Source organism: Panthera onca, chromosome E1 (assembly GCF_046562875.1).
Source record: "Panthera onca isolate mPanOnc1 chromosome E1, mPanOnc1 haplotype 2, whole genome shotgun sequence".
Classification (NCBI taxonomy): Eukaryota; Metazoa; Chordata; class Mammalia; order Carnivora; family Felidae; genus Panthera; species Panthera onca.
Window position 1 is genome coordinate 34,169,161 of NC_138352.1, and position 26,488 is coordinate 34,195,648.

The window sequence follows — 26,488 nt, forward strand, 5'->3', positions numbered from 1 at the left end:
CACTTATCTGTGGTATTCAGAGAAATCAAACTCATAAAAATAAAAAACAGAATAGTGGTTGCCAGGGGCTATGGGAAGGGGAAATTAGTTTTTTAATGGATATAGAATTTTCATTTTGCAGGATGAAAAAGTTCTAGAGATTGGTTGAACAACAATGTGAATATACCTAATACTAATGAACTCTTTACTTGAAAATGGTCAAGATGGTAAATTTTATGTTATATTATTTTACCACAGTTTGAAGTTTTAAAAATAGTGAAATCAAAGACAAGTTTAAAAGGCAATGACAGAAAAATAGGTGTAGTGTGCTTTCATTGTGTATTTTTAGAGAAAGTATACACACACACACACACAATATCTCTGAAAAAATCCCAAGAAACTCACGTAGTGATTACTTATGAGAATGGGATTGTAGAGAATTAGGAAGTGGGAGGACAGGGATGGGAGGAAAACTTACATACTCCTTGACAGCTTCTGAATTTTATTGGCCACATGCATATATTACATATTGAAGTAATGGTTTTTACCATAATTTACAATAATTTTGAGCTCATAGACACAGAGAACCAGAGACACAGAGAACGGATTGGTGACTGCCAGAGGTTGGGGAAAGACTGGGCAAAATGGATAAAGGCAGTCAAAAGGCACAAACTTCTAGTTATAAAATAAGTAATGGAAATATACTGAAAGAAAGAGAGTGAGAAAGAGAGAGAGGAAGGAAGAAAGGAAGGGAGAAGGAAATGGAAGGAGGAAGGGAGAGAGGAAGTCATAAGGTTTTTAAATCTGTAACTTGGGGTTAGGGACTGCAGAGAGGGTTTTCTCACTTGGGTCATGTTTAGACTGTGAAATCGCTTTGTCAATCCAGCTATGTCTAAGTGTCAGGATAAATAAGACCTTCTTGTTTTGGCCTTTAAAGAGTTAAAAGCTTAGTTTCAAAGTGGTCATTAGGCTTTAAGGTACACATGTATGTTATGGTTTGGTATCTAATAGTATATTTTTAAAATCTCTAGTTTCTTTAAGAATAAGTGCAGTGTGTTCACTTAGAACCTCCGAAAAAAGTTGGGGGAGAAAATATAAATGAAAATAGAAAAGACAAAAGAAATATAATAGCCAATATTTTCTGCTTCTTAAAAATCACATAACCTGTATACAACAAGAATAGAATAAAAGACACTTAACAGTAGAAACAGGTTTTGACTCTTGTGGGATTATTTCTTAAGACTTCTGCTTACAAATTGTTAGGTAACTGGACAAGTTAGATTTTAACATTCTTCAAAACATCCTTCTTAGTACATGAGTCCTTGCATCATACATTCCATATAAAGATTGCAACATTTTATTACTATAATTGTTGCTTAGAAGCTATTCTGGATTGAAACTTCTTGTTATATACGGATGTGTTTTCCTTACCAACAATCTTGGCCCTTGTTTTTCTCCAATGCTTAGCCAAAGCATATTTCCATAGAGCCATATACTTCTTTTTGTAGTTTTTCATCTTCATAAAAAACAAAAAACTAATTCTGGAGCCTGTTCAGTTATCTTTCCCTTTTTGTTTAGAATTTTCCTGTAGCTAATATAGCACCCAGAAAATTGCTTAGTACATAGTAGGGGTACAATAAATGGTAACGAATGACTCATTGTGAACTCAAAACTTCAGGGTTATATAGGGTATACAAAATTGTCTGTATTTAGAAGTGAAACTCCTATATATTTTTAAAGTTTATTTATTTATTTTGAGAGAGAGAGTGAGTGGGGAGGGGCAGGAAAAAAAGAGGGGCACGAGGATACCAAGCAGGTTCCGCGCTGTTAGCGCAGAGCCCAACGCAGGGCTCAAACCCACGAACCACGAAATCATGACTTGAATCGAAACCAAGAGTTGGTCATTCAACCTACTGAGCCACCCAGGCACCCCAACACCTATAATTTTATAGAAGCAAAATTCCCCTATATAGTAGAAGTTTCTTTGAAAGGGAATTTAATGCAAATTTATAAGCCTTTTACATCTAATAGGGAGATTATTACTATATTATTATTATCATCATTAACAGCAGCAGCAACAGCAGGAGCAACAGTAGTGACATCAGTAAGTCATGCTGCGTGCTTTTCCTGTATTATCTCTCAGGCAATATTTCCAATGCCCCTATTAGATAAATGCTATTTTCGTGCCTATATTTATGGATGAGGAAATTGAGCTCAGAGTGATTAAGTAATGTGTTCACCATCCCATGGCTAGTAGGTGTCAGAACCAGGGTATGAACTCAATTTAGTTTAGTTAAGATTTGGACTTGGCACTTCTAATGCAAAAATATGAATTTGACATTATCCACTTCAAAATTGGCCAAAGGGACATTTAAGAAGGGAAGGAGGAGAAAGAAGGAAAAGAAAAGAGAATTGACATCTGCACTACAAACTGGGCATGATCACTATCTTCATGCTAGAAAAACACTGGAGGATTTTGTTCAATATGAAATTCAGGCAAGGCCAGGTTGGGGAAGAGCCTGCCAACTTGAGAAGTACTATGTATATATAAAAGTCCACCTGGGAGTGGATCAAGGTAGCATCTTTTATTCCCAGTTTAGTAATGTTAATTTTATCAAGTACTTTTTAGCATCTATTTAGATAATCTTATAGTTTTCCTCATTTGACCTAATATGCTAAATTATATTAATAGAATTCCTAAATATTCATTCATTCTTGGAATAAGTCCTTTATAGTTATAAGCAAGACAGTTCACTCTGCAGAACCCAGGAACAACTCAGGAACTGGAATTACCAAGTACCCCAGAAAGCAGAGGAAAGAACTTGAAATATCCTTTGTCTTCCTTTAGGATTAGATTTTAATTTGGAACTAAATATGTTGTTTGCTAGTAAATATTTGTTCCGTGAACCAATTATTTTTAATGCTGCCAACACACTTAAATTGATACCTTGTAACTTAATGAATTAAATTACAATTAATACGTATGCAGTAAAGTCTTAAAATAACTTTAGGAGTGTGAGTCATCACAGAACCACCTTCTTGGAAGATATTTTAAAAGAAATCATGTAAACATGCTGAAATATTTTTAAGAATGAAAACTTTGAAAATCTTAACTAGTGTAATTTGGATTAATTGTACACTGTGGCAGTGACAAGCCACTATTGATATGCTTAATATTACTTATGTTGTCATCTGTTGTGATCCGAGAATTTGGGAGAATTGAAAGCAGTTTTGATCTCTACCTTATTAATTTCTTCAAATATTTTAGTTTTTTTAATTATGCCTTTAGCTTTTCTAATATGACTTTTATAAGTCTTCAAGTATTTTATAGTCTGATTTTTTTTTTTTAAAGACAAGTGGAAAGTAAATGTTCTTATTATTCCCCCCTCCAAAATTCAAGGGAGTGAGGAATAAAGAGATTTTGCATTTGTAGGATTTAAAAAGTGATTTTAAATGTTTGGTTGTTTCTGTTTATTTTCTAAAAGAGGAAGAGGGAGGGAAAATGGAAGATGAGACTTGGTTGTAAGAGGGAAAACTAAAGTAGGCAAAAGATCAGGGTAGGAAAAAAGAAGATAAACCAGGAGAAGGCACTTACCAGAAATAATAGCTCTGAGCTTTCCTTTTTTTTTTTTTTTTCAGTTGTTTATTTGCACTTCAAAACTCAATCTCTACAGGTATTAAGTGGGTTTAAATGTAGTTTCAGCTTTGAAAAGTCAAAGTAAGAGTCAACTAGGATAGCCACAGAGTAGTTAATGTAAGATTAAGTTTCAGCCACTGGTAGCAAGGTGGGTTTTTTTTTTTTTTTTTTTTTTTGTCATTTGAGAGCTTTATTGAGATATAACTGATATACAAAACACAGACATTGTTAATGTGTACAATTTGATGAGTTTGGACACATGCATACACCTGTGAAACCCATCACTATAACCATCTCTAAACCTATCTGTCACCTCCCAAAGTTTCCTCATGCCTCTTTGCATTTTTTTTTGTTGTTTATTTGTTTTGTGGTAAGAACATTTAAGCATGAGGTATGCCCTCCTACCAAAAATTTAAATACACAATGGAATATTGTTAACAGTAGGCATTATGTCATATAGCAGACCTCTATAACTTTTTTAGCTCACTAAACCGAAACTTTGTACTCTTTAAAGAAGAACTCTCAATTTACTCCTTCCCCCTTAGGCCCTGGAAACCACCATTCTGCTTTGTGCTACTGTGAATTTGATTATTTTGGATACCTCATATAAGTGGAATCGTGTAATATTTGTCTTTCTGTTACTGGCTTATTTCACTTAGGATTTCCTTTTTTTCAGGCTGAATAATATTCCATTGTATGTATATATCACTTTTTCTTTAGCCATTTGTCTGTTGTTGGACATTTGGATTGATTCCATCATCTTGGCTATTGTGTATAGTGCTGCCATGAACATGGTAGTGCAGACACCTCTTCCTGATTTCAGCTCTTTTGGATTTATACCCAGAAGTGGAATTGCTTGATAATACAATAGTGAGAAGTTTTGATGACATAAGCATTTACATCTTTATGTAGGGATAGCTCAGTTTCCAGTAGCTTTTACTCAAACAGCAAACATTTGGGTGGAACTTAATGGGTGAGAGTTGGAGCTTTTTCTCTTCTTCTCTTTTTTGTGGTGTTGTTAGTCATAAGGAAAGAATAGTCTTGTGTTACCAGCTAATTATTTCACTCTTTTGTCTCGTTTTCCTTATCTGTCTTCTAGACAGATTTTGAAAAAGAGATTGGACAGTGGAAGAAAGGTTTTAAATTGTTTTCTGGCATCCATCAGGTGGACTTGGGTAGGGCATATCTTTTGGCTGTTCTTATAAACACTTGTTAGAAGATGGCTGATGAGGCTAGTAGTTAGATACCTCCAGTCATGTCCTATGTTATATTCTGAAGCCTGACTCTAAACAGTCATATTAAATATGTACCTTTGGATATGAGGATAAATGAACACAAGCCTACCCTCTGGGAATAGTCCAGAGGACATACTATAAACAGTTAGTAGTACCATCTTTACAGAAAAGGGACACCCCATTGCCCAAATTGGAAACCATAGAAAATGCTTCAGCTAATCAAACATGCCTCAATCAATTTTCTGGTCACCTAACCAATCAACTTGTTGGCTTTATTCTCTCCAAAATAGCCATCACTAATCAGAATTTCAGCTTCTCACGTATGAGCTAACATGACTCGGTGATGTCTGCTGGCTTTTCCCTCAGGCTTATGGCCCCATTCATCTGGATCTGTGAAATGATCTTGTTTGTATTACAGAGTTCTCATTTGGAAGACAGTGAATCAGCAGTGTTACTTTCCTGTGAATGTGAAGAATCAGATATCTTTAGTGGTTCCAATGTACGTAGGTATATGTTTTTATACAGCCTTTGGTAATTCCAAGTGAAAGCTTTTTGGGTAAACTTGGCTTTCAAATGCAACTGAGATACAGTACCTATTGTTTCATCTGTTTGGCCTCACTCAGCAAAATACATAGTCTGTGAAAGCAAATAAGGGACTTGGAATGAGTATATATATATAAATATAAGCATTATATTTATAAATATAAATATGAGTATATTTGTATGCCTAATAATCTCCATTCAAGGTGTATTTACCAAAGTAGAAAAATGTTGTAACCTGTGAGTGAGTTCTCCCTCAGTAAAGATGATTGTTTTAGTGGGCTTTTTACATTAAAAAAATTTTTTTTAATGTTTATTTTATTTTTGAGAGAGAGAGTGCAAGCAGGGGTGAGGCAGAGAGAGGGGGACAGAAAATCCAAAGTGGGCTCTACGCTGACAGCATTGAGCCCAATGTGGGGCTTGAACTCACAAACCATAAGATCATGACATGAGCTGAAGTCAGACGCTCAGCTGAGTAAGCCACCCACGCGCCCCCTTGCATTTTTTAATGGTCAGTAGTTTCCTTTTCCCTGTGGCAACTGCTTGGTATTGGTGCTCCACTGGACCTTTATGCCCCACAGACGTAGACCTAACACATCCTGGCTGTTGAGAATGTTAAGCCAAATAATGTTTTAATTACTGGATCATGCTATCTAACTAAATACATTTCATGAGATGTTATAAATTTATTTATCTCACTGGACCCCCAAAATAGTTGCTTAATTACCACAAATTGCCCAGGCTGAATCAGGCTGAAGTTAGTTAGAGAAGGACTTAAATTGACTTTTAAAAAATTTAAATATGTCTTGTAACAGGATAACTGCCTTTGCTAGCCATGGCTAATGCTAGGTTCTACAAACCTTGATGATAAAATCTGGATCCTGTCTATTTTAGGATGTTTATTGTATATAGTAGGCACTCTATAAATGTTAAAGTTTTACCAATTGAAACTCTCGAAGTAAGTAGGGCCTCCTAAGTATATCACCATAGTACAGCCTAGCCTGCTCTTAAACTGTCTTCTTTACTTCACCTTCACTTCACAGAGAAGGTGATCGCTACTTCAGGACTTCATCCAACTATTATATTGACTGACCCAGTTGCACTTCCTTCAGCGTTGATGATGAGTCTGAAATGGCATTAAGTTAGTTATTGTGACTCACTAATAGCTGGAGCTGTGCTCATTCCCTAGTGCTTGAAAACATTGATGAATTCACATGAACACTCATTTATTATCAACATTTTGCAGATGACAAACTGAGGGTAGAAAGGTTGTATTCTTTGCCCAGTGTTGTGTGATAAGCAGGGGCAGCGCTGATGTCAGATCTCAGCACCCATCAGTGCTGTCATCAGTGCTCTCATTATCAGCAGGCAGCAACATCATTGATGGAATATGTACCAAGGCTGTTTATATAGTTTCCTCAAGATTTACTTTGCTCAGTCTGCAGTGGCATCTTCTGGATTAGACTGCCTTATTTTTTGGCTGACTTTGTCTTAAAGAGACCAATGTATGACAATCTATATGAAGAAAATTTTTATGAAGTTGTGCACATGTGGGGAAAAGATGACTCTAGTTTTAATGGTTCTCTGAGAAACAATTAATTGGGTATGTATATTTGCAGATTATTCTGGATCGCTTTATTTTATTGCCAGATTTCATTCATTTAAGTCAGGTTTGTTATCTTTTCCTCTTTATAAGGCAAAAGTGGTTACATGTATTTGGCTGGCTCTTAAAAAGTATTGAATTATCCTCCTATTTGGTTGCTTAGGGAGTATTTCCTATATGTTTTCCCCCTTTCCTCAGCTCCCATTCCCACCCTCATGTCAAAGGAGGTTGAAGATCTCCTTCCCAGTTTGATGCCTTAAATTTGAAAACAAAATTGTTTGGAGAACAAACTGATTGAAATCTCCACTTTGAATTTTCTTCAAAGGAAATTGCATGGGATCTTGATAACTATTTGAAATAGAAGTTAACTATTGTAAAGAAGAGTAGCACATAAAGTCAATCACTGAAGAACTTTCTCTTCAATCTCGGGATAACAGAATTATGAACTTTGGTTATCTATATTCATTCATGCATGCATGCATGCATGCATTCATTCATCTCCAAGCACTGATTGACTATCTCGTAGTAATCACTGGGCCCAGGGCCATGGAAGTTAGGCATAAAATATAGAATCTACCCTAAGAGCAAACTTTCAGCTATAAGATGAATAAGTTCTGAAGATCTAATGTAAAACATAGTGACTATAGTTGATAACATTGCATTTGATAATTTGACATGGCTAAAAAAAGCAGAACTTAAATGTTCTCACAGAGAAGATAAATATCTGAAGATGGGGGGAGGGGGATCTTTTCACAATGTATATGTATATCAAAGCACCATGATGTACACCTTAGAATCTTACAGTTTTATTTGTCAATTTTACCTTAATAAAACTGAATTTAAAAAAATCTACCCTAGGAGAATGTATAACTATGCTTCAACAGCTTAGTTTTATGGATTTTTATGGAAAGCCATGAAAAGGAGAGGAGAAAATCATTCATATGCAGTACATGGGGAGAAGAAAAGAAATATGTGGATGAGTAGAAAGAAACTTGGCTGGAGGCAAAGAGGGGATGGCTGCCTTAGATCTCTTGGGGCTTTCTTAGAAGAGAAGGGAGGAGTGTAGAAAAGCTTCTCCCTCTTCTCTGGTCTTATTCAGCCTCTGGGGAAGCAGATAAAGGGTAGAAGCAGCTTCTTGTTCCCTTTGCTGTGTCCAGGGTTGTTGGAGGTCTCCATAATGGGAAGAGGGACTGCCTGCCCCCAGAGCAGGCTTGACAGTATGACTGGAAAAGGTAGCAGAGGAGAAGATACTGGCCTTAGCTGCAGGAGTTTCACTTTGGCTTCAGATAGGAAAGAATGTAGGTAGTGACTAAAGCAGGTTGGGGTACTGTTAGCCACAGTAGCCACTGAGATTCCTGAGAGTCCTCTCTATTCCTCATCCCCATACCTTGCTTTCCTGCCTTAAAGGAGAAAAAGCTCTGTGTAAGCTGGAATTCCAATTACCATGTTTGTTGGGGTTCAGCTAGAACCAAGCAGATTCATTACCATTGCAGGGTTATATCTTCCCCAGCCTGGAGGTCAGGAAAATGCTTGTTATGTTAGTTTTTTTCCTCAGGATACAATTTCTTTCTTTCTCTCCTTCCCCTGGTCTTCTGACCCCCACTCCCACCCTACCAAACAGGAGGAGGGACACATATGGGTGGTCATACTATTTTTATGGTCTATTTCATTCCTATGCTTGGATATTATATCTTTGTAGGGAATGCATTTCCCTTCCCTACAATCAAAACAGCATTTTGTTTGATTAGCCCAGTGAAAGGAAGGAGTGTTAGTCTTCTGTTATTAAAGAGAGAAAAAAAGAAAATGTTACCCTTGAATCAAATGTGGAAAAGGCAGACAAAAAGGGAAATCTAAAATGTAAGAATTATTTGGTGTAGCATACTTTACATTTTTAAACTGTAGATTTGCATTCTTTTCTAGGGCAGGCCAGGTGTCTCAGAATATAGCAGTATCCTTCTAGATGGCAACTTCTATGGAGGTTTTCATGTGTAGTCATTTTGTGGGAGAAATGGCTTTGGAGAGAGAGAGAATGTTTAACCTATGTTTAAGATAAATTTAAGAATTGTAAAAAGTTATTAGCATTAAGATAAGCAAGCCCTAATTCAAGGCCTGCTATTGAGTAGTAGTCAGCCTATGGGTTGAGAACAGAAGGCACTTTAATCTTTAGGATTCTTCTGAAGCATCTTGTTTTTCTTGTATGTTTTACGTTTTAGAATGTGGTATATGGGATGATCAAAACAATGAATTATTTGTCAGCTTAGAAAGTAAAACTATATTTAAGGGGGGAAAATTGGGGCACCTGGGTGGCTCAGTCGGTTAAGCGCCTGACTCAGTTTTGGCTCGGGTCATGATCTCAAGGTTCATGAGTTCAAGCCCCACATCAGGCTCTGCGCTGACAGTGTGGAGCCTGCTTGGGTTTCTCTCTCCCTCTCTCTCTGCCCCACCCCACTTGCACGGTCTCTGTCTCTCTCAAAATAAATAAATAACGTTAAAAAAATTTTTTGGAAAAGGGGGGAGAACTGCTATTGTCATTAAATCTACTTTTGTAAGACTCTAGATATTGTGAGCAGGCACACTAAACAGTAGGTCGTAGATAAACTCAGAGATACAATGATAACCAAAGTAATTGGCTGGAAGGTGGTGATGGTGTAGGCTGATAGTATGTGCACCTAGTCATTTCTGATGGTTTGTATTTACCTTTTTTCTTTTAGCTCTCGGTATTGTATTTTTTTCCATTTTTGCAGGCTGATTTACAGAGATACCATTTCACTAGACAACATACACAAATATAAAAAGGATAAAAATAAGAAAATTTGTTGCCAAAGAGATGTGAGTTTTATTACAGCTCAAGATTCAGACAACCTGGGTCAGAGTCGCAACTCTACTTCCTGGCTCATGATGTCACTTCTCTAAGCCTCCTTTCTCCCATCTGTAAAATGGGATTAATAATAGTACCTGTCTCAGAGTGTTGTTAGAATTAAATAAGATTTATGTAAGGTACTTAGAGGGTCTGGCACATTTTCTGTGCTAAATAGAGAGCAAGGACAGATGTAGGATTCCCTGATGTCACCATGTCTTCCACAGAGTCAGGACAGTGCCACTGTTGTCCGTGGGCACAATTTAAGTTTGTAGTCCATCCAGTGCTGTGAGGGAAGAGGAAAAAGTGGACATCTTGACCATCTTTATTTTTCTTCACCACCCTTGATTTGGCTTGTGGTCCGAATAACTTGTGGCAATTTCTAAAATATATTATTTAAATTTGTAAAATGATTATTGAAGGGCCAGAAGCTTTCTTTTATTCTTCTTTATATTTGCCACAGTGCCTACCGTAGTGATTTGCAAGTTGCATACATATATGGAATGCCTTGGGTAATGGAATCTCAAAATGATGCTTCAGGCACACCAGGCTTTCCCCTGTACTGGTTTTATATTGGTCTGACTTCTGGCCCTTCTTTTGACCAGAGACATACTTTGGCGACATCTGGCACAAGGATATAGAATGTAGCAGTGAGATAATTGTAGGCAGACACCAAGAGCTTGACCTGATTTATAAAATCAACCAAATAAAAGCTCCAACTAGCTGAGTTATCCTGCTTCCATAATCTGAGGCAGGGCCTGTTCGGGTGTACTTGTTCCTTATTTTGGTTTAGGAAAGCAAGAAAAGCAGAAGATGGCATGACTTGTAGGATTTTTCATTAATAAAATTATACAGTTTTTTTAGATTACAGCTTGGAAATGAGTTACCCTTTGGAAGGTAAGCAATCTATTTAGCAATTACTATTTACCAGACATGCTAAGTGGTTTTCATACACATTAGTGTTGAATCCAAATTTTTGAGGTTAAGGACTTTTAGTATTTCCCATTTAAAGCTAAAGAAAAAGAGGCTTGTGTGAGGTATGTACCATGCTGGTAGTGACAGCCAGGTCTGCCTGACACTTATTTGAACTTTTCATCTTATGCTGGATTACCTTTGCCTTTGAATGGAATATTGTTATTCTAGTGCTAGGGGGTTGGGACAAATGGAATAGTGGTTCTCAGCTCTGTTTTTGCACGAGAGTAATCTATGGATCTTCTAAAAAATAGAGACTCAAATCTTACCTTAACGACTTTCTCATTCAGTGGGTCTTGGACATCTGTATTCTTTACAAGGTACGTAGGTGGTTACTTCACACAGCCAATGTTAAGAATCATGGTTCTTAGAAATTCCGTAGGGAAGAATTATAAGATTACAGATCTGGGGGCATCTGAAGACTGAATTTGGGATATTGTAAAGACACACCATTGATAAAAGTATAGGGGAAAAAGAGGTAGCTTAATAATAATAAAGTTTCATGTTTCAAGAGGTAGAATAGTATGTGTCATCAGAAATTGGATATATCACCAGGTTATTTTATAGCCAGATTAATTCTCCATTCTTTCTGTGAATCTCTAGAGTGCTGCCACTATTGTACTTAAGCACAGTCCTTCTCAACCCTATTTTGCTCTCCCAGATATCTTTTTACCCAGTGGTTGGGGTAAAGTTCTAGTGAATTTGCAATTTCAGACTATTAGGCAAGAACTGCTAACTCTGAAGAGAGCAGTGGATGGCAGTGATTAAGACAAATGTGATGGGAGAATGTAAATTTAACAAATTCTTAATCTTAATGGATCCTGTCTTCTGAGTCCCTCCTAATACCTTCTGTTTATTTTTTGTAATCTCACAGTATACTTTGGCAACAGGGAAGGGTTAGTAATTTTTCCTTTCACTTTACAATTAGGAAGCTTGAGTTACAAAGGCCAGGACTTGCTGAGAACTATAACTAAAATAATGGCTAACATTTGTTGAACACTAACCATGTTCCTGGCTCTGTAGGAATGTTTTTACATGTATTATCTCATATTGCATCTCTGATGTGGACAATGTTTTAGGGATAATAAAACTGAGCTCATTTATTCTACAGTTATTTGAGTCTCCTCTGTGGCAGGTACCATGCTAGGCAATGAGTATCCGGTGGTGAACAAACCAAACCCTTTCCCTAATGGAACTTACAGGGGAAGACACATAATAAAAAACAAATAAATATTCAATTATAAAATTTGATAGTGCAATGAAAAATACAAATGGGAAAATAATAATAAAGAATAACAAAACAATAGCCAGTTAGATAAAGGGTGGTCAAGAAGGGCCTCCCTAACATGGTGATATTTTAGTTGAGAATTGTTCAGGGATTTGCTTAGTGTCACACATTTAGGAAGTGATAAAGTTCAAGTCTGATTTCCAAGGCTATGCTCACTAAGCTATACTGCCTGTCAGACGTGTGCTTGGAATCTGCCAGACTCTCCTATCTGGTCTGACAAGCATTCCTGTCATGACACCGTACCAAATTTCCAGAAGGGCATCATAAAATTTATAAATAAGAAATTATAATAATGTTTCTTTCCAAAAAAATCTGCCTCCTAAATACTTCTTTAAAGAGAGCCCTAGGAGGCAGCAAGGAGAAGGGATAGCAAAAAATATTGCAAGCTGTATATGGATTTCAGCAAATGATAGACATAGCTCCAGAGAAGCTGGAAATCTCTGCTATAATTGCACCAGGTACATTTGCATGAGGAAGTGCTCTCTTGGCATGCATGGGCTGGGACTGGGTGTTCCACTTTGGATCAACATCTTATTTCCTGGCCTTACTTGAACTTGAACTTGAAGGTGCTGATCCAGGAGCCAAGCAGAAGACATCTAATGGAAGAAGCTGACTGAGGAGTGTTACGTGGTGGCTAGAACCTCAGGATACTTGGAAAGAATGTTGAAGGAAGGGAAACTGCTCTTGGGAAGGGAAAGAACGAAGTGAACAGTGAAATACAGCCTTGCCTTTAAATGCTGCGGTCTTCTTTTGACTTTACTGCAATGCTTAATTTGCCAAGTTACTTTCTTAGGATTTTCCAGCAGAGTCCTCTGAACTCCCCCTTTGCTCCAGAAGAATTTGTCCACTTAATCTTTTTCCTCCCAGGAAATAACAGTAGTTCTTAAGCTGTTTAGATTCTGTAGAAGTGTAATACAAGTTTTTAAACCCTGGATTATGAACCTAACTGTAGATTTGAATAGTGCTTAGTATAAATTTATGTTTGGAAAAGGTCTGTGCATGATATTCATGTCTATATCTTAACTTGATGATTATACTGGTAAAGATTGTAAATCCTGGCAATCTGACAGTTCAGTCAAAAGTTATAATTACGTTGAAACTCTATGACCCTGAAATCTAATTCTTGAAAACTTCCTCTGAAGAAATTATTTAAATAGTGTAGTACTAAAATTTTAGTGACTATATTTAATAATAGGAGAAAGGGAATGGTTAAGTAAACTGTGGTTAATATTAGACACAAAACCCAGGGACCATAAAAGAAAACATTGATAAATTCAAATACATAAAGCCAAAAATTCTACATTAGAAGATTCTATAAATAAAATCACAAGACAACACGTTGGAAAAAGATTTTCAACACATATGACAAAAGAGCTAATTTCTATAATATGTAATGTGTTATATAATTTTTTTAAGATCAGACACACAATAGAACATGTGCAAAAGAAATTAACAGAGTTTCACAGAAAGATATATAAATGGCTCTTCACCATATGAGAAAACATTCAGTAGTCCTCATACCAATTATTTACCAATCAGATCAGCAAAGGTCATATAAGTATGATACTGCATTGTGTTGGCAGGTACTTAGGGGAAACAGCAATGCTGTATATTGTTGGTGGACTCTAAATTAGAATAAGAGGACATTTTGGAAATATTTATTAAAATTCTGTATGCCAATAGCATTTACTCTAGAAATTTCATTAGGAATTTATCCTCCAGAAATATTCCTATATATGTGAAATTTCATATATTGAAGGATATTCCTTGCAATGTAAATGAATTTGACAAATTTGAATATAAACTTGCTATTTATAATGACAAAAAAATTGAAATATCCTAGATGCCTATCAAGGTGTTTCCATATCAGCTAATATGGAGTTGTCTTCTGTTGTTGAAATACCAAAATGCAAAGCAGTGTGTGTGTTTCATTTGTGTGAAAAACAATTAGAGGAAAAAGAATATATTTAGATCCTTAAATACGCATAGATTGTATCTGGTAATATATATAAAAATTTAAGGGGCGCCTGGGTGGCTCAGTCGGTTGAGCGTCCGACTTCAGCTCAGGTCACGATCTCGCGGTCCGTGAGTTCGAGCCCCACGTCGGGCTCTGGGCTGACGGCTCAGAGCCTGGAGCCTGCTTCCGATTCTGTGTCTCCCTCTCTCCCTGCCCCTCCCCCGTTCATGCTTTGTCTCTCTCTTTCAAAAATAAATAAACGTTAAAAAAAAATTAAAAAAAAAATTTAAAACAGTGGGGTGCCTGTGGCTTAGTCTATTAAGGATCTGACTCAACTTCAGCTCAGGTCATGATCTCGCGTTCATGAGTTTGAGCCCCGCATTGAGAACATCGCCTTCAAGCCTGCCTGGGATTCTGTCTCCCTCTCTCTCTGCCCCTCCCCTGCTTGCTCTCTATCTCTCTCTCAAAATAAATAAAAATAACTTTAAAAATAATTTTAAAAACGGCAATTGTGTTTAGGGAGAAGAACCTGTTGGCTCAAGGAATGGACGTGAGATGGAGACCTATTTAATGTTCATCATGTTGCTGTTTTTTTTAATTGTGTACCATGTGCAAATGATACCTACTTTTATTTATTTATTTTTTTAATATATGAAATTTATTGTCAAATTGGTTTCCATACAACACCCAGTGCTCATCCCAAAAGGTGCCCTCCTCAATACCCATCACCCACCCTCCCCTCCCTCCCACCCCCCATCAACCCTCAGTTTGTTCTCAGTTTTTAACAGTCTCTTATGCTTTGGCTCTCTCCCACTCTAACCTCTTTTTTTTTTTTTTTTTTTTCCTTCCCCTCCCCCATGAGTTTCTGTTAAGTTTCTCAGGATCCACATAAGAGTGAAACCATATGGTATCTGTCTTTCTCTGTATGGCTTATTTCACTTAGCATCACACTCTCCAGTTCCATCCATGTTGCTACAAAAGGCCATATTTCATTCTTTCTCATTGCCACGTAGTATTCCATTGTGTATATAAACCACAATTTCTTTATCCATTCATCAGTTGATGGACATTTAGGCTCTTTCCATAATTTGGCTATTGTTGAGAGTGCTGCTATAAACATTGGGGTACAAGTGCCCCTATGCATCAGTACTCCTGTATCCCTTGGATAAATTCCTAGCAGTGCTATTGCTGGGTCATAGGGTAGGTCTATTTTTAATTTTCTGAGGAACCTCCACACTGCTTTCCAGAGCGGCTGCACCAATTTGCATTCCCACCAACAGTGCAAGAGGGTTCCCGTTTCTCCACATCCTCTCCAGCATCTATAGTCTCCTGATTTGTTCATTTTGGCCACTCTGACTGGCATGAGGTGATATCTGAGTGTGGTTTTGATTTGTATTTCCCTGATAAGGAGCGACATTGAACATCTTTTCATGTGCCTGTTGGCCATCCGGATGTCTTCTTTAGAGAAGTGTCTATTCATGTTTTCTACCCATTTCTTCACTGGGTTATTTGTTTTTCGGGTGTGGAGTTTGGTGAGCTCTTTACAGATTTTGGATACTAGCCCTTTGTCTGATATGTCATTTGCAAATATCTTTTCCCATTCCGTTGGTTGCCTTTTAGTTTTGTTGGTTGTTTCCTTTGCTGTGCAGAAGCTTTTTATCTTCATAAGGTCCCAGTAATTCATTTTTGCTTTTAATTCCCTTGCCTTTGGGGATGTGTCGAGTAAGAGATTGCTACGGCTGAGGTCAGAGAGGTCTTTTCCTGCTTTCTCCTCTAAGGTTTTGATGGTTTCCTGTCTCACATTCAGGTCCTTTATCCATTTTGAGTTTATTTTTGTGAATGGTGTGAGAAAGTGGTCTAGTTTCAACCTTCTGCATGTTGCTGTCCAGTTCTCCCAGCACCATTTGTTAAAGAGACTGTCTTTTCTCCATTGGATATTCTTTCCTGCTTTGTCAAAGATGAGTTGCCCATACATTTGTGGGTCTAGTTCTGGGGTTTCTATTCTATTCCATTGGTCTATGTGTCTGTTTTTGTGCCAATACCATGCTGTCTTGATGATTACAGCTTTGTAGTAGAGGCTAAAGTCTGGGATTGTGATGCCTCCTGCTTTGGTCTTCTTCTTCAAAATTACTTTGGCTATTCGGGGCCTTTTGTGATTCCATATGAATTTTAGGATGGCTTGTTCTAGTTTTGAGAAGAATGCTGGTGCAATTTTGATTGGGATTGCATTGAATGTGTAGACAGCTTTGGGTAGTATTGACATTTTGACAATATTTATTCTTCCAATCCATGAGCAGGGAATGTCTTTCCATTTCTTTATATCTTCTTCAATTTCCTTCATAAGCTTTCTATAGTTTTCAGCATACAGATCTTTTACATCTTTGGTTAGATTTATTCCTAGGTATTTTATGCTTCTTGGTGCAATTGTGAATGGGATCAGTTTCTTTATTTGTCTTTCTGTTGCTTCATTGTTAGTGTATAAGAATGCAACTGATTTCTGTACATTGATTTTGTATCCTGCAACTTTGCTGAATTCATGTATCAGTTCTAGCAGATTTTTGGTGGAGTCTATCGGATTTTCCATGTATAATATCATGTCATCTGCAAAAAGCGAAAGCTTGACTTCATCTTTGCCAATTTGGATGCCTTTGATTTCCTTTTGTTGTCTGATTGCTGATGCTAGAACTTCCAGCACTATGTTAAACAACAGCGGTGAGAGTGGGCATCCCTGTCGTGTTCCTGATCTCAGGGAAAAAGCTCTCAGTTTTTCCCCATTGAGGATGATGTTAGCTGTGGGCTTTTCATAAATGGCTTTTATGATCTTTAAGTATGTTCCTTCTATCCCGACTTTCTCAAGGGTTTTTATTAAGAAAGGGTGCTGGATTTTGTCAAAGGCCTTTTCTGCATCGATTGACAGGATCATATGGTTCTTCTCTTTTTTTTTGTTAATGTGATGTATCACGTTGATTGATCTGCGAATGTTGAACCAGCCCTGCATCCCAGGAATGAATCCCACTTGATCATGGTGAATAATTCTGTTTATATGCCATTGAATTCGATTTGCTAGTATCTTATTGAGAATTTTTGCACCCATATTCATCAGGGATATTGGCCTGTAGTTCTCTTTTTTTACTGGGTCTCTGTCTGGTTTAGGAATCAAAGTAATACTGGCTTCATAGAATGAGTCTGGAAGTTTTCCTTCCCTTTCTATTTCTTGGAATAGCTTGAGAAGGATAGGTATTATCTCTGCTTTAAACGTCTGATAGAACTCCCCTGGGAAGCCATCTGGTCCTGGACTCTTATTTGTTGGGAGATTTTTTTTTTTTTATTTTTTTTTTTTAATTTTTTTTTTTTTCAACGTTTTTTATTTTATTTTTGGGACAGAGAGAGACAGAGCATGAACGGGGGAGGGGCAGAGAGAGAGGGAGACACAGAATCGGAAACAGGCTCCAGGCTCCGAGCCATCAGCCCAGAGCCTGACGCGGGGCTCGAACTCACGGACCGCGAGATCGTGACCTGGCTGAAGTCGGACGCTTAACCGACTGCGCCACCCAGGCGCCCCTGTTGGGAGATTTTTGATAACCGATTCAATTTCTTCACTGGTTATGGGTCTGTTCAAGCTTTCTATTTCCTCCTGATTGAGTTTTGGAAGAGTGTGGGTGTTTAGGAATTTGTCCATTTCTTCCAGGTTGTCCAATTTGTTGGCATATAATTTTTCATAGTAGTCCCTGATAATTGTTTGTATCTCTGAGGGATTGGTTGTAATAATTCCATTTTCATTCATGATTTTATCTATTTGGGTCATCTCCCTTTTCTTTTTGAGAAGCCTGGCTAGAGGTTTGTCAATTTTGTTTATTTTTTCAAAAAACCAACTCTTGGTTTCGTTGATCTGCTCTACAGTTTTTTTAGATTCTATATTGTTTATTTCTGCTCTGATCTTTATTATTTCTCTTCTGCTGGGTTTAGGCTGCCTTTGCTGTTCTGCTTCTATTTCCTTTAGGTGTGCTGTTAGATTTTGTATTTGGGATTTTTCTTGTTTCTTGAGATAGGCCTGGATTGCAATGTATTTTCCTCTCAGGACTGCCTTCGCTGCATCCCAAAGCGTTTGGATTGTTGTATTTTCATTTTCGTTTGTTTCCATATATTTTTTAATTTCTTCTCTAATTGCCTGGTTGACCCACTCATTCGTTAGTAGGGTGTTCTTTAACCTCCATGCTTTTGGAGGTTTTCCAGACTTTTTCCTGTGGTTGACTTCAAGCTTCATAACATTGTGGTCTGAAAGTATGCATGGTATAATTTCAATTCTTGTAAACTTATGAAGGGCTCTTTTGTGACCCAGTATATGATCTATCTTGGAGAATGTTCCATGTGCACTCGAGAAGAAAGTATATTCTGTTGCTTTGGGATGCAGAGTTCTAAATATATCTGTCAAGTCCATCTGATCCAATGTATCATTCAGGGCCCTTGTTTCTTTATTGACCGTGTGTCTAGATGATCTATCCATTTCTGTAAGTGGAGTGTTAAAGTCCCCTGCAATGACCACATTCTTATCAATAAGGTTGCTTATGTTTATGAGTAATTGTTTTATATATTTGGGGGCTCCAGTATTCGGCGCATAGATATTTATAATTGTTAGCTCTTCCTGATGGATAGACCCTGTAACTATTATATAATGCCCTTCTTCATCTCTTGTTACAGCCTTTAATTTAAAGTCTAGTTTGTCTGATATAAGTATGGCTGCTCCAGCTTTCTTTTGGCTTCCAGTAGCATGATAAATAGTTCTCCATCCCCTCACTCTCAATCTAAAGGTGTCCTCAGGTCTAAAATGAGTCTCTTGTAGACAGCAAATAGATGGGTCTTGTTTTTTTATCCATTCTGATACCCTATGTCTTTTGGTTGGCACATTTAATCCATTTACATTCAGTGTTATTATAGAAAGATACGGGTTTAGAGTCATTGTGATGTCTGTATGTTTTATGCTTGTAGTGATGTCTCTGGTACTTTGTCTCACAAGATCCCCCTTAGGATCTCTTGTAGGGCTGGTTTAGTGGTGACAAATTCCTTCAGTTTTTGTTTGTTTGGGAAGACCTTTATCTCTCCTTCTATTCTAAATGACAGACTTGCTGGATAAAGGATTCTCGGCTGCATATTTTTTCTGTTTAGCACACTGAAGATCTCGTGCCAAGCCTTTCTGGCCTGCCAAGTTTCAAAAGAGAGATCAGTCACGAGTCTTATAGGTCTCCCTTTATATGTGAGGGCACGTTTATCCCTTGCTGCTTTCAGAATTTTCTCTTTATCCTTGTATTTTGCCAGTTTGACTATGATATGTCGTGCAGAAGATCGATTCAAGTTACGTCTGAAGGAAGTTCTCTGTGCCTCTTGGATTTCAATGCCTTTTTCCTTCCCCAGTTCAGGGAAGTTCTCAGCTATAATTTCTTCAAGTACCCCTTCAGCACCTTTCCCTCTCTCTTCCTCCTCTGGGATACCAATTATGCGTATATTATTTCTTTTTAGTGTATCGCTTAGTTCTCTAATTTTCCCCTCATACTCCTGGATTTTTTTTATCTCTCTTTCTCTCAGCTTCCTCTTTTTCCATAATTTTATCTCTTCCTCTTCAATCCGAGCTGTCGTCGTTTCCATATTGCTTTGCGTTTCGTTTAAAGCACTTTTCAGCTCCTCGTGACTGTTCCTTAGTCCCTTGATCTCTGTGGCAAGAGATTCTCTGCTGTCCTCTATACTGTTTTCAAGCCCAGCGATTAATTTTATGACTATTATTCTAAATTCACTTTCTGTTATATTATTTAAATCCTTTTTGATCAGTTCATTAGCTGTTGTTATTTCCTGGAGATTCTTCTGAGGGGAATTCTTCCGTTTGGTCATTTTGGATAGTCCCTGGAGTGGTGAGGACCTGCAGGGCACTTCCCCTGTGCTGTGGTGTATAACTGGAGTTGGTGGGCGGGGCCGCAGTCCGACCTGATGTCTGTCCCCAGCCCACCGCTGGGGCCATAGTCAGACTGGTGTGTGCCTTCTCTTCCCCTCTCTTAGGGGCGGGATTCACTGTGGGGTGGCGTGGCCCATCTGGGCTACTTGCACACTGCCAGGCTTGTGGTGCTGGGGATCTGGCATATTAGCTGGGGTGGGTAGGCAAGGTGCATGGGGGCAGGAGGGGCAGGCTTAGCTCGCTTCTCCTTAGGTGATCCACTTAAGGAGGGGCCCTGTGGCAGCGGGAGGGAGTCAGATCCGCTGCCGGAGGTTTGGCTCCACAGAAGCACAGAGTTGGGTGTTTGCGCAGAGCGAGCAAGTTCCCTGGCAGGAACTGGTTCCCTTTGGGATTTTGGCTGGGGAATGGGCGGGGGAGATGGCGCTGGGGAGCGCCTTTGTTCCCCACCAAACTGAGCTCTGTCGTCCGGGGGCTCAGCAGCTCTCCCTCCCTTTGTCCTCCAGCCTTCCCGCTTTCTGAGCAGAGCTGTTAACTTATGACCTCCCAGACGCTAAGTCGCGCTTGCTGTCGGAACACAGTCTGTCAGGCCCCTCCGCTTTTGCCAGCCAGACTCGGGGGGGGGAGGCTCTGCTTGGCCGGCGAGCCGCCCCTCCGCCCTGGCTCCCTCCCGCCAGTCCGTGGAGCGCACACCGCCTCGCCGCCCTTCCTACCCTCTTCCGTGGGCCTCTCGTCTGCGCTTGGCTCCAGAGACTCCGTTCTGCTAATCCTCTGGCGGTTTTCTGGGTTATTTAGGCAGGTGTAGGTGGAATCTAAGTGATCAGCAGGACGCGCGGTGAGCCCAGCGTCCTCCTACGCCGCCATCTTCCCTCTCCGATACCTACTTTTAAAAAATACTAAAATAAGGGACACCTGGGTGGCATAGTTGGTTAAGTGTCCAACTTTGGTTCAGGTCAAGATCTCGAGGCTCATGGGTTTGAGCCCTGCATCAGACTTTATGCTGACAGCTCAGAACCTGGAGCCTGCTTTGGATTCTGTGTCTCCCTCTCTCTGCCCCTCCCCCACTTGGTGCTCTGTCTCTCTCAAAAATAAACATTTTAAAAAATGCTAAAATAATTGAAAAAGAGGAGTAGAACAGAATTTCATAGTCGCCATTCATTCATTCATTCATCCCACAAATATTATTTTATTTATTTTCTTAAAAAAATTTTTTTTAATGTTACTTTTGAAAGAAAGACAGCATGAGCAGAGGAGGGGCAGAAGAAGGAGACAGAATCTGAAGGAGGCTCCAGGCTCTGAGCTGTCAGCACAGAACCCAATGCGGGGCTTGAATTCACAAACCATGAGATCATGACCTGAGCTGAAGTCAGATGCTCAACTGACTGAGCCACCCAGGCACCCCTTACAAACATTATTTTAAAAGAAATAAGACATCTCTTTTCCTTAAACACCCACAGCCTAGAAAAAGAGATACCTAAATAAGATTATTAAAATATAGTATGGTAAGTACAATAATGGAGTAGATGTGTGTACTAAGTACAATGTGGCACAAGAAGAGAATAATTCATTACTTACTTGATATGTCAAGTTTACAAATGAACAAAATTTGGAGGCGCCTGGGTGGCTCAGTCAGTTAAGTGTCTGACTTTGGCTCAGGTCATGATCTTGTAGTTTGTGAGTTCAAGCCCTTGCTTTGGGCTCTGTGCTAACAGCTCAGATCCTGGAGTCAGCTCTAGAGTCTCCCCCTCTCTCTCTGCCCCTCCCCACTCACACTCTGTCTGTCTCTCAAAAATACATAAATGTTAAAAAAAAAAATTTTTTTAAATGAACAAAATTTGGGATGCCTGGCTGGCTCAAGTCAGTAGAGCATACAACTCTTGATCTCAGGGTTGTAAGTTTGAGCCCCACACTGGGTGTAGGGATAACTTAAAAATAAAAAAAAAATCTTGGGGCTTTGGGTGGCTCAGTCAGTTAAGTATCTGATTCTTGACTTCAGCTCAGGTAGTGATCTTAGTGAGATTGAGCCCCGTGTCAGGATCCTGCTTGGGATTCTCTCTCTCCCTTTCTCTCTGAATCTCCCCCACTTGCATTCTTGCTCTCTCTCTCTCTCTCTTTCCCCCTCAATAAACATTTTTTAAATAAAATTTAAATTAAAAGAAATAAAAATGAACAAAATTTACATGTATACTCTGATTATAACTACATTAAAACTATATAAATAAATAACAAAAAGAGGAAACACAGAAGAAGCCTTAAATATAAGAAGTTTCATTCAAATGGTGAGGATGTGAAAGCCTTTTGGAATATCAGAGTTGTCTTATTCATATTTTAAAGACAGTGCTTTTTTTTTTTTTTTTAATTTAGATTTTTAAAAATCAAGTTATCCAGGGGCCCCTGGGTGGCTCAGTTGGTTAAGCATCTGACTTCGGCTCAGGTGATGATCTCACAGTTCATGATTGGCCCCCACATCAAACAGTGCAGAGCCTGCTTCTGATCCTCTGTCTCCCCCTATTTCTGCCTCTCCCCCACATGTTCTGTCTCAAAAATAAATAAATAAACATTTTTTAAAAATCAAGTAATCAGGACTCAGCTAAGCCAGAGTCCCTGGAGTCCCCTACTCATAGTCTTAAAGATGAGAGGGTAAGAAGTACTGTGTTTGCCCTAAGTTAATATATGGAATAAACAGTCTCTTTATCACACATACCTCTTTACTTTCACCTACACAGTTTAAGCCTGAATCTCTCCAGGTTACTGTGAAGAGCCTTGGAACTAATTAGTGTACAAGTTATATCTGTAGAAGTGCTCAGTGATCTTCATGGGAGGTGGGGCGTCTTTTCAATTTTTGGTATATAACAGTTTTTTCCCTTCTCAAAGAGCTTCTTTAACACTAGCAGACCTTTACCAGGGCCATTTTTAGATGTCTTAAAAGTGAGCTACAGAACAGCCAGGACTATATTGAACAATTCTGACACTCAGAATTTATGGCCTTCCTGTTATGAGCTACATATAACAAGTAAACACCAATTAAAACCCACTGTGATGTGTGTCATAATAATTTAAATTCTACCATATGAGTTAGTTCCGGGTCTTATGATCAGCTCTATCTCTCATTAAGTTATATATATATATTTTTAATTTTTTTATAATGTTTATTCATTTTTGAAAGACAGAGAGAAACAGAGCACAAGCAGAGGAGAGGCAGAGAGAGAAGGAGACACAGGATCCGAAACAAACTCCAGGCTCTGAGCTGTCAGCACAGAGCCTGACGTGGGGCTTGAACCCACGAACTACGAGATCATGACCTGAGCTGAAGTCGGACGCTTAACTGACTCAGCCACCCAGGCGCCCCTAAGTTATATTTTAAAGCCCTACCGTTTCATTTCCCTCTCCATTCATGGTTTCCACTGGTCTGGTTCTATGGCTGTATCTTGAATTATTTAAACCGGCTCAACAGGGAGCAGCACTCGGCACAATACCAAAAGTGGAGCAGAACTGGCCTTGGTACTTCCTTCATTGACTATAGTCACACTTCTTTGCCTGACCCCTGTGCCTTAAGGGCATGACCTTAGTTTCTATTTCTTGTGTATATGGTTACCTTTCACTCATTATTCTTTCAGCCAGTAAATATGTAGAGTACCTCCTATGTGCTGGACACTGTTCTGGTTGCTGGGATATAATGATGCTTATGGCAAACATGGTTCCTCCCTTTGAAACTTATATTCTAGTAGAAAAAGTGGCATTAAGCAACTAATTCTACATTGAATATTTAAATTATAATCGTGATGGATTCTGAAAAGGGGAAAGTACACCATACTATGAGATTATAGCAAGCTGAACCTGACTTCCTTAAGTGTTAGTGGTCAAAAAGAGAGCTTCCTTGGAGAACGAGTGTTTTGAGTGGTACACTGAAAGATGAGTCAAAGTCAACTAGAAAACTGGGTGGAGAGAGTGGGGAAAGAAATACAGGTCAGGAAATCTGTGGCAAATTCAAGGAACCAAAAGGAGGCCAATGAGGTTGGAAAATAGAAAATAAGGGAGGAAATAATTCAAGATGATGCTAGGGAGGTCCGCAAAGGCCAGATGGTGAAGACTCTTGTAAACTAAATTAAGGATCTTGGTCTTTATTCCTTAAACAATAAGAAGCCATTGAAGAGCTGGGGAGTGAACCAGTTAACATTTTAAAAAGATCTACCTGGTTTTACTCTGGAGAATGTGCAGAAAAACAAAGCCCCAACTGTCTATGGCTGTTTGCTTTTTTGTGATTTGATTTGATTAACTAATTTGTTGGAGGATGGCATGCTTAATAAGAGGGAAATTGACCAGAAAGTCAGTATGGTGTGGTGGTGAAAAGTGTATGACCCTGGATAAGTTACTTTCCATCTATAAGTCTTAATTTGCTCATCCAAAGAATGGAAATAATAAATAACATACTTGCCTTATGGGATTATTGTGAAGATTAAATGAAATAATGCCTGCAAACGCTTAGATTAAGGCCTGGTTTATTATAAGCCTATAATAAATGTTAGCCACTGTTATAATCCAACAGTCTCACAAAGGGTTCATCTGTTCCTCTGAGAACCGCCCATTCTTGGTGGTCGATGGAGTAGCTTTCCATCTGGAGGTCATGTGTGGATTTGCCTCGCTACCACCACTGGACTGTAGGAATCTAGTGTCGTCAACTGGTAAGGAAACATCATGCTTTTGTTTTACTTTTACAAATGTCATTTGAAGATGGAAATAGAAGCTGAGGAATGGTTGTTCCCTTGAACCCTAGCTATGGTTTTGCTTTAAAGCTGGCTTTTTACAGGGGTGACTAGGTGGTTCAGTCGGTTAAGTGACCGACTTTGGCTCAGGTCATGATCTCTCGGCTCGTGGGTTTGAGCCCTGTCAGGCTGTCTGCTGTCAGCTCAGAGCCTGGAGCCTGCTTCAGATCCACTGTCCCCCTTTCTCTCTCTGCTCCTCCCCTGCTCACGCTCGCTCTCTCTCTCTCCCTCTCTCTCAAAAATAAACATTAAAAAAATTTTTAAAGCTGATTTTTTACAAACACCAATGTGAAGATCTGACACAGGAAGCCCAACAGAATGTAGTTAGTTGCTTGGAAACATCTGTATTTCTTTGTTTCCCACAATACTAGGTAACTAATGTGTGTAATTATACTGCTGAGCAAAGCTTCAGGTTGATAGAGGTTAATTGTTGACAGTATTTGAAATGTTAATAATGTCTCCCCCAAAAGCTGCCTTTCCAAAATAGATTGTTCCAGCTCCACAAAAGATTAAATGCCATTGATTTCTTCATTCAGTGAGATATAATTCTAGGCTTGAAAACTGGGATCTTTCAATTTAATATTTTCTGAGAAATTAATACACAGAAAATGTGTTTTCTCTTTCACTTTAAAGTTTGCCATATCACATGCCTACAGAAATTCTCACCGCCTGACTTTTGCTATCTTTAGCCTGTTCTCTAAAATTATACATTTATCCTTTGATCCATTTTGTGGAACTGGAGAGAGTGGCTGAAGCATGTCATCTTTCATGAGGGTCCTGGGGGTTTTGGGTAGGTGGGAATCTATTCTGAAAGTTTGCAGTGGATTCAGACCCTGCCCGGAAATCCTTTGTTTTGTGTTTAAAAATTGTCTTCTGGCTTGAGAACATAATAGGGCAAGATTTTGAAGGGAGTTTTGCTGCCAAGTGCTACAAAAGAAAAAATTTAACATTTCTCATGTAGTCAATGAGAGTTCACTGCAATCACGTTTACTTACTGAATTTGTCAGAGACTTCCTGTGGTGAAATGGTTCACAGATGGTGAATAATTCCATTTTAAAAATGAAAGTGAGCTTTGTGTCTTGTTCCTTCTCTTGTCCAACATGATGGCTCCACCTGTATAGCTGTTTTTTCTGTCGCTCTGTGCTCTAAGGGAATACCCAAAAGAATCAGCTAAATTGTTCTGGCAGTGGAAAGGGTGTTGAGTGAGAAAGAATTGGCCAAAAACAGGGCTTTACCAGCTGTTGCAAGAAGATAAACGGAGGTTTTACCATATGTAACTACCTTCTTTAAAATTATTAAGTAACGCGTTATATAGCATTACTACTAAAACCTAAGGTAGTGTGGACTTATGTTAATCTAGAAAAATGTTCATATACAGATGTTATAACCATGTTGATTTTTTTAATGTTCCCTTTCATTCTGTTTTCTTTTTCTTTTTCATTGTTTTGTGTTTGTCCTGCTCAGCTTCAAGAAGCAACACTGAGGAAAGTACCAAGTCACAGTTTGTGTTGCCTGGAACTTCCTGGGAGCTGGACATTTTATTTCTGTAGAAATTTGTTTACTCAAATTTTAGAAGAATAACAATGTGAGAAAACCAAGTTTATCTTATTGCTGTTGACTGTTTCTTAAAATAAGAAAAGGAACTTAATCCTTACGCTTTGTTATCAACCACTTAGTGTGTGCCACACACTGTTCTACTTGCTCTAGAGACATCTGTGA

The 26,488-nt window shown here is 38.6% G+C and overlaps 1 protein-coding gene across 5 annotated transcripts in view; it reads left to right on the plus strand.

The window, feature by feature from the left end:
- SSH2 (slingshot protein phosphatase 2) overlaps nt 1-26,488 on the plus strand; it is a 256,836-nt gene that overhangs the window by 53,930 nt on the left and 176,418 nt on the right. For 3 of the 5 annotated variants that reach the window (XM_060647808.3, XM_060647805.3, XM_060647804.3), the window contains exon 2: nt 5,270-5,350. The exons of the other annotated variants lie outside the window; for them this stretch is intronic. In XM_060647808.3, the coding sequence (XP_060503791.2) occupies nt 5,270-5,350 (81 nt within the window). The remainder of the gene's footprint in view (nt 1-5,269; nt 5,351-26,488) is intronic. 5 annotated transcript variants of the gene reach the window in all.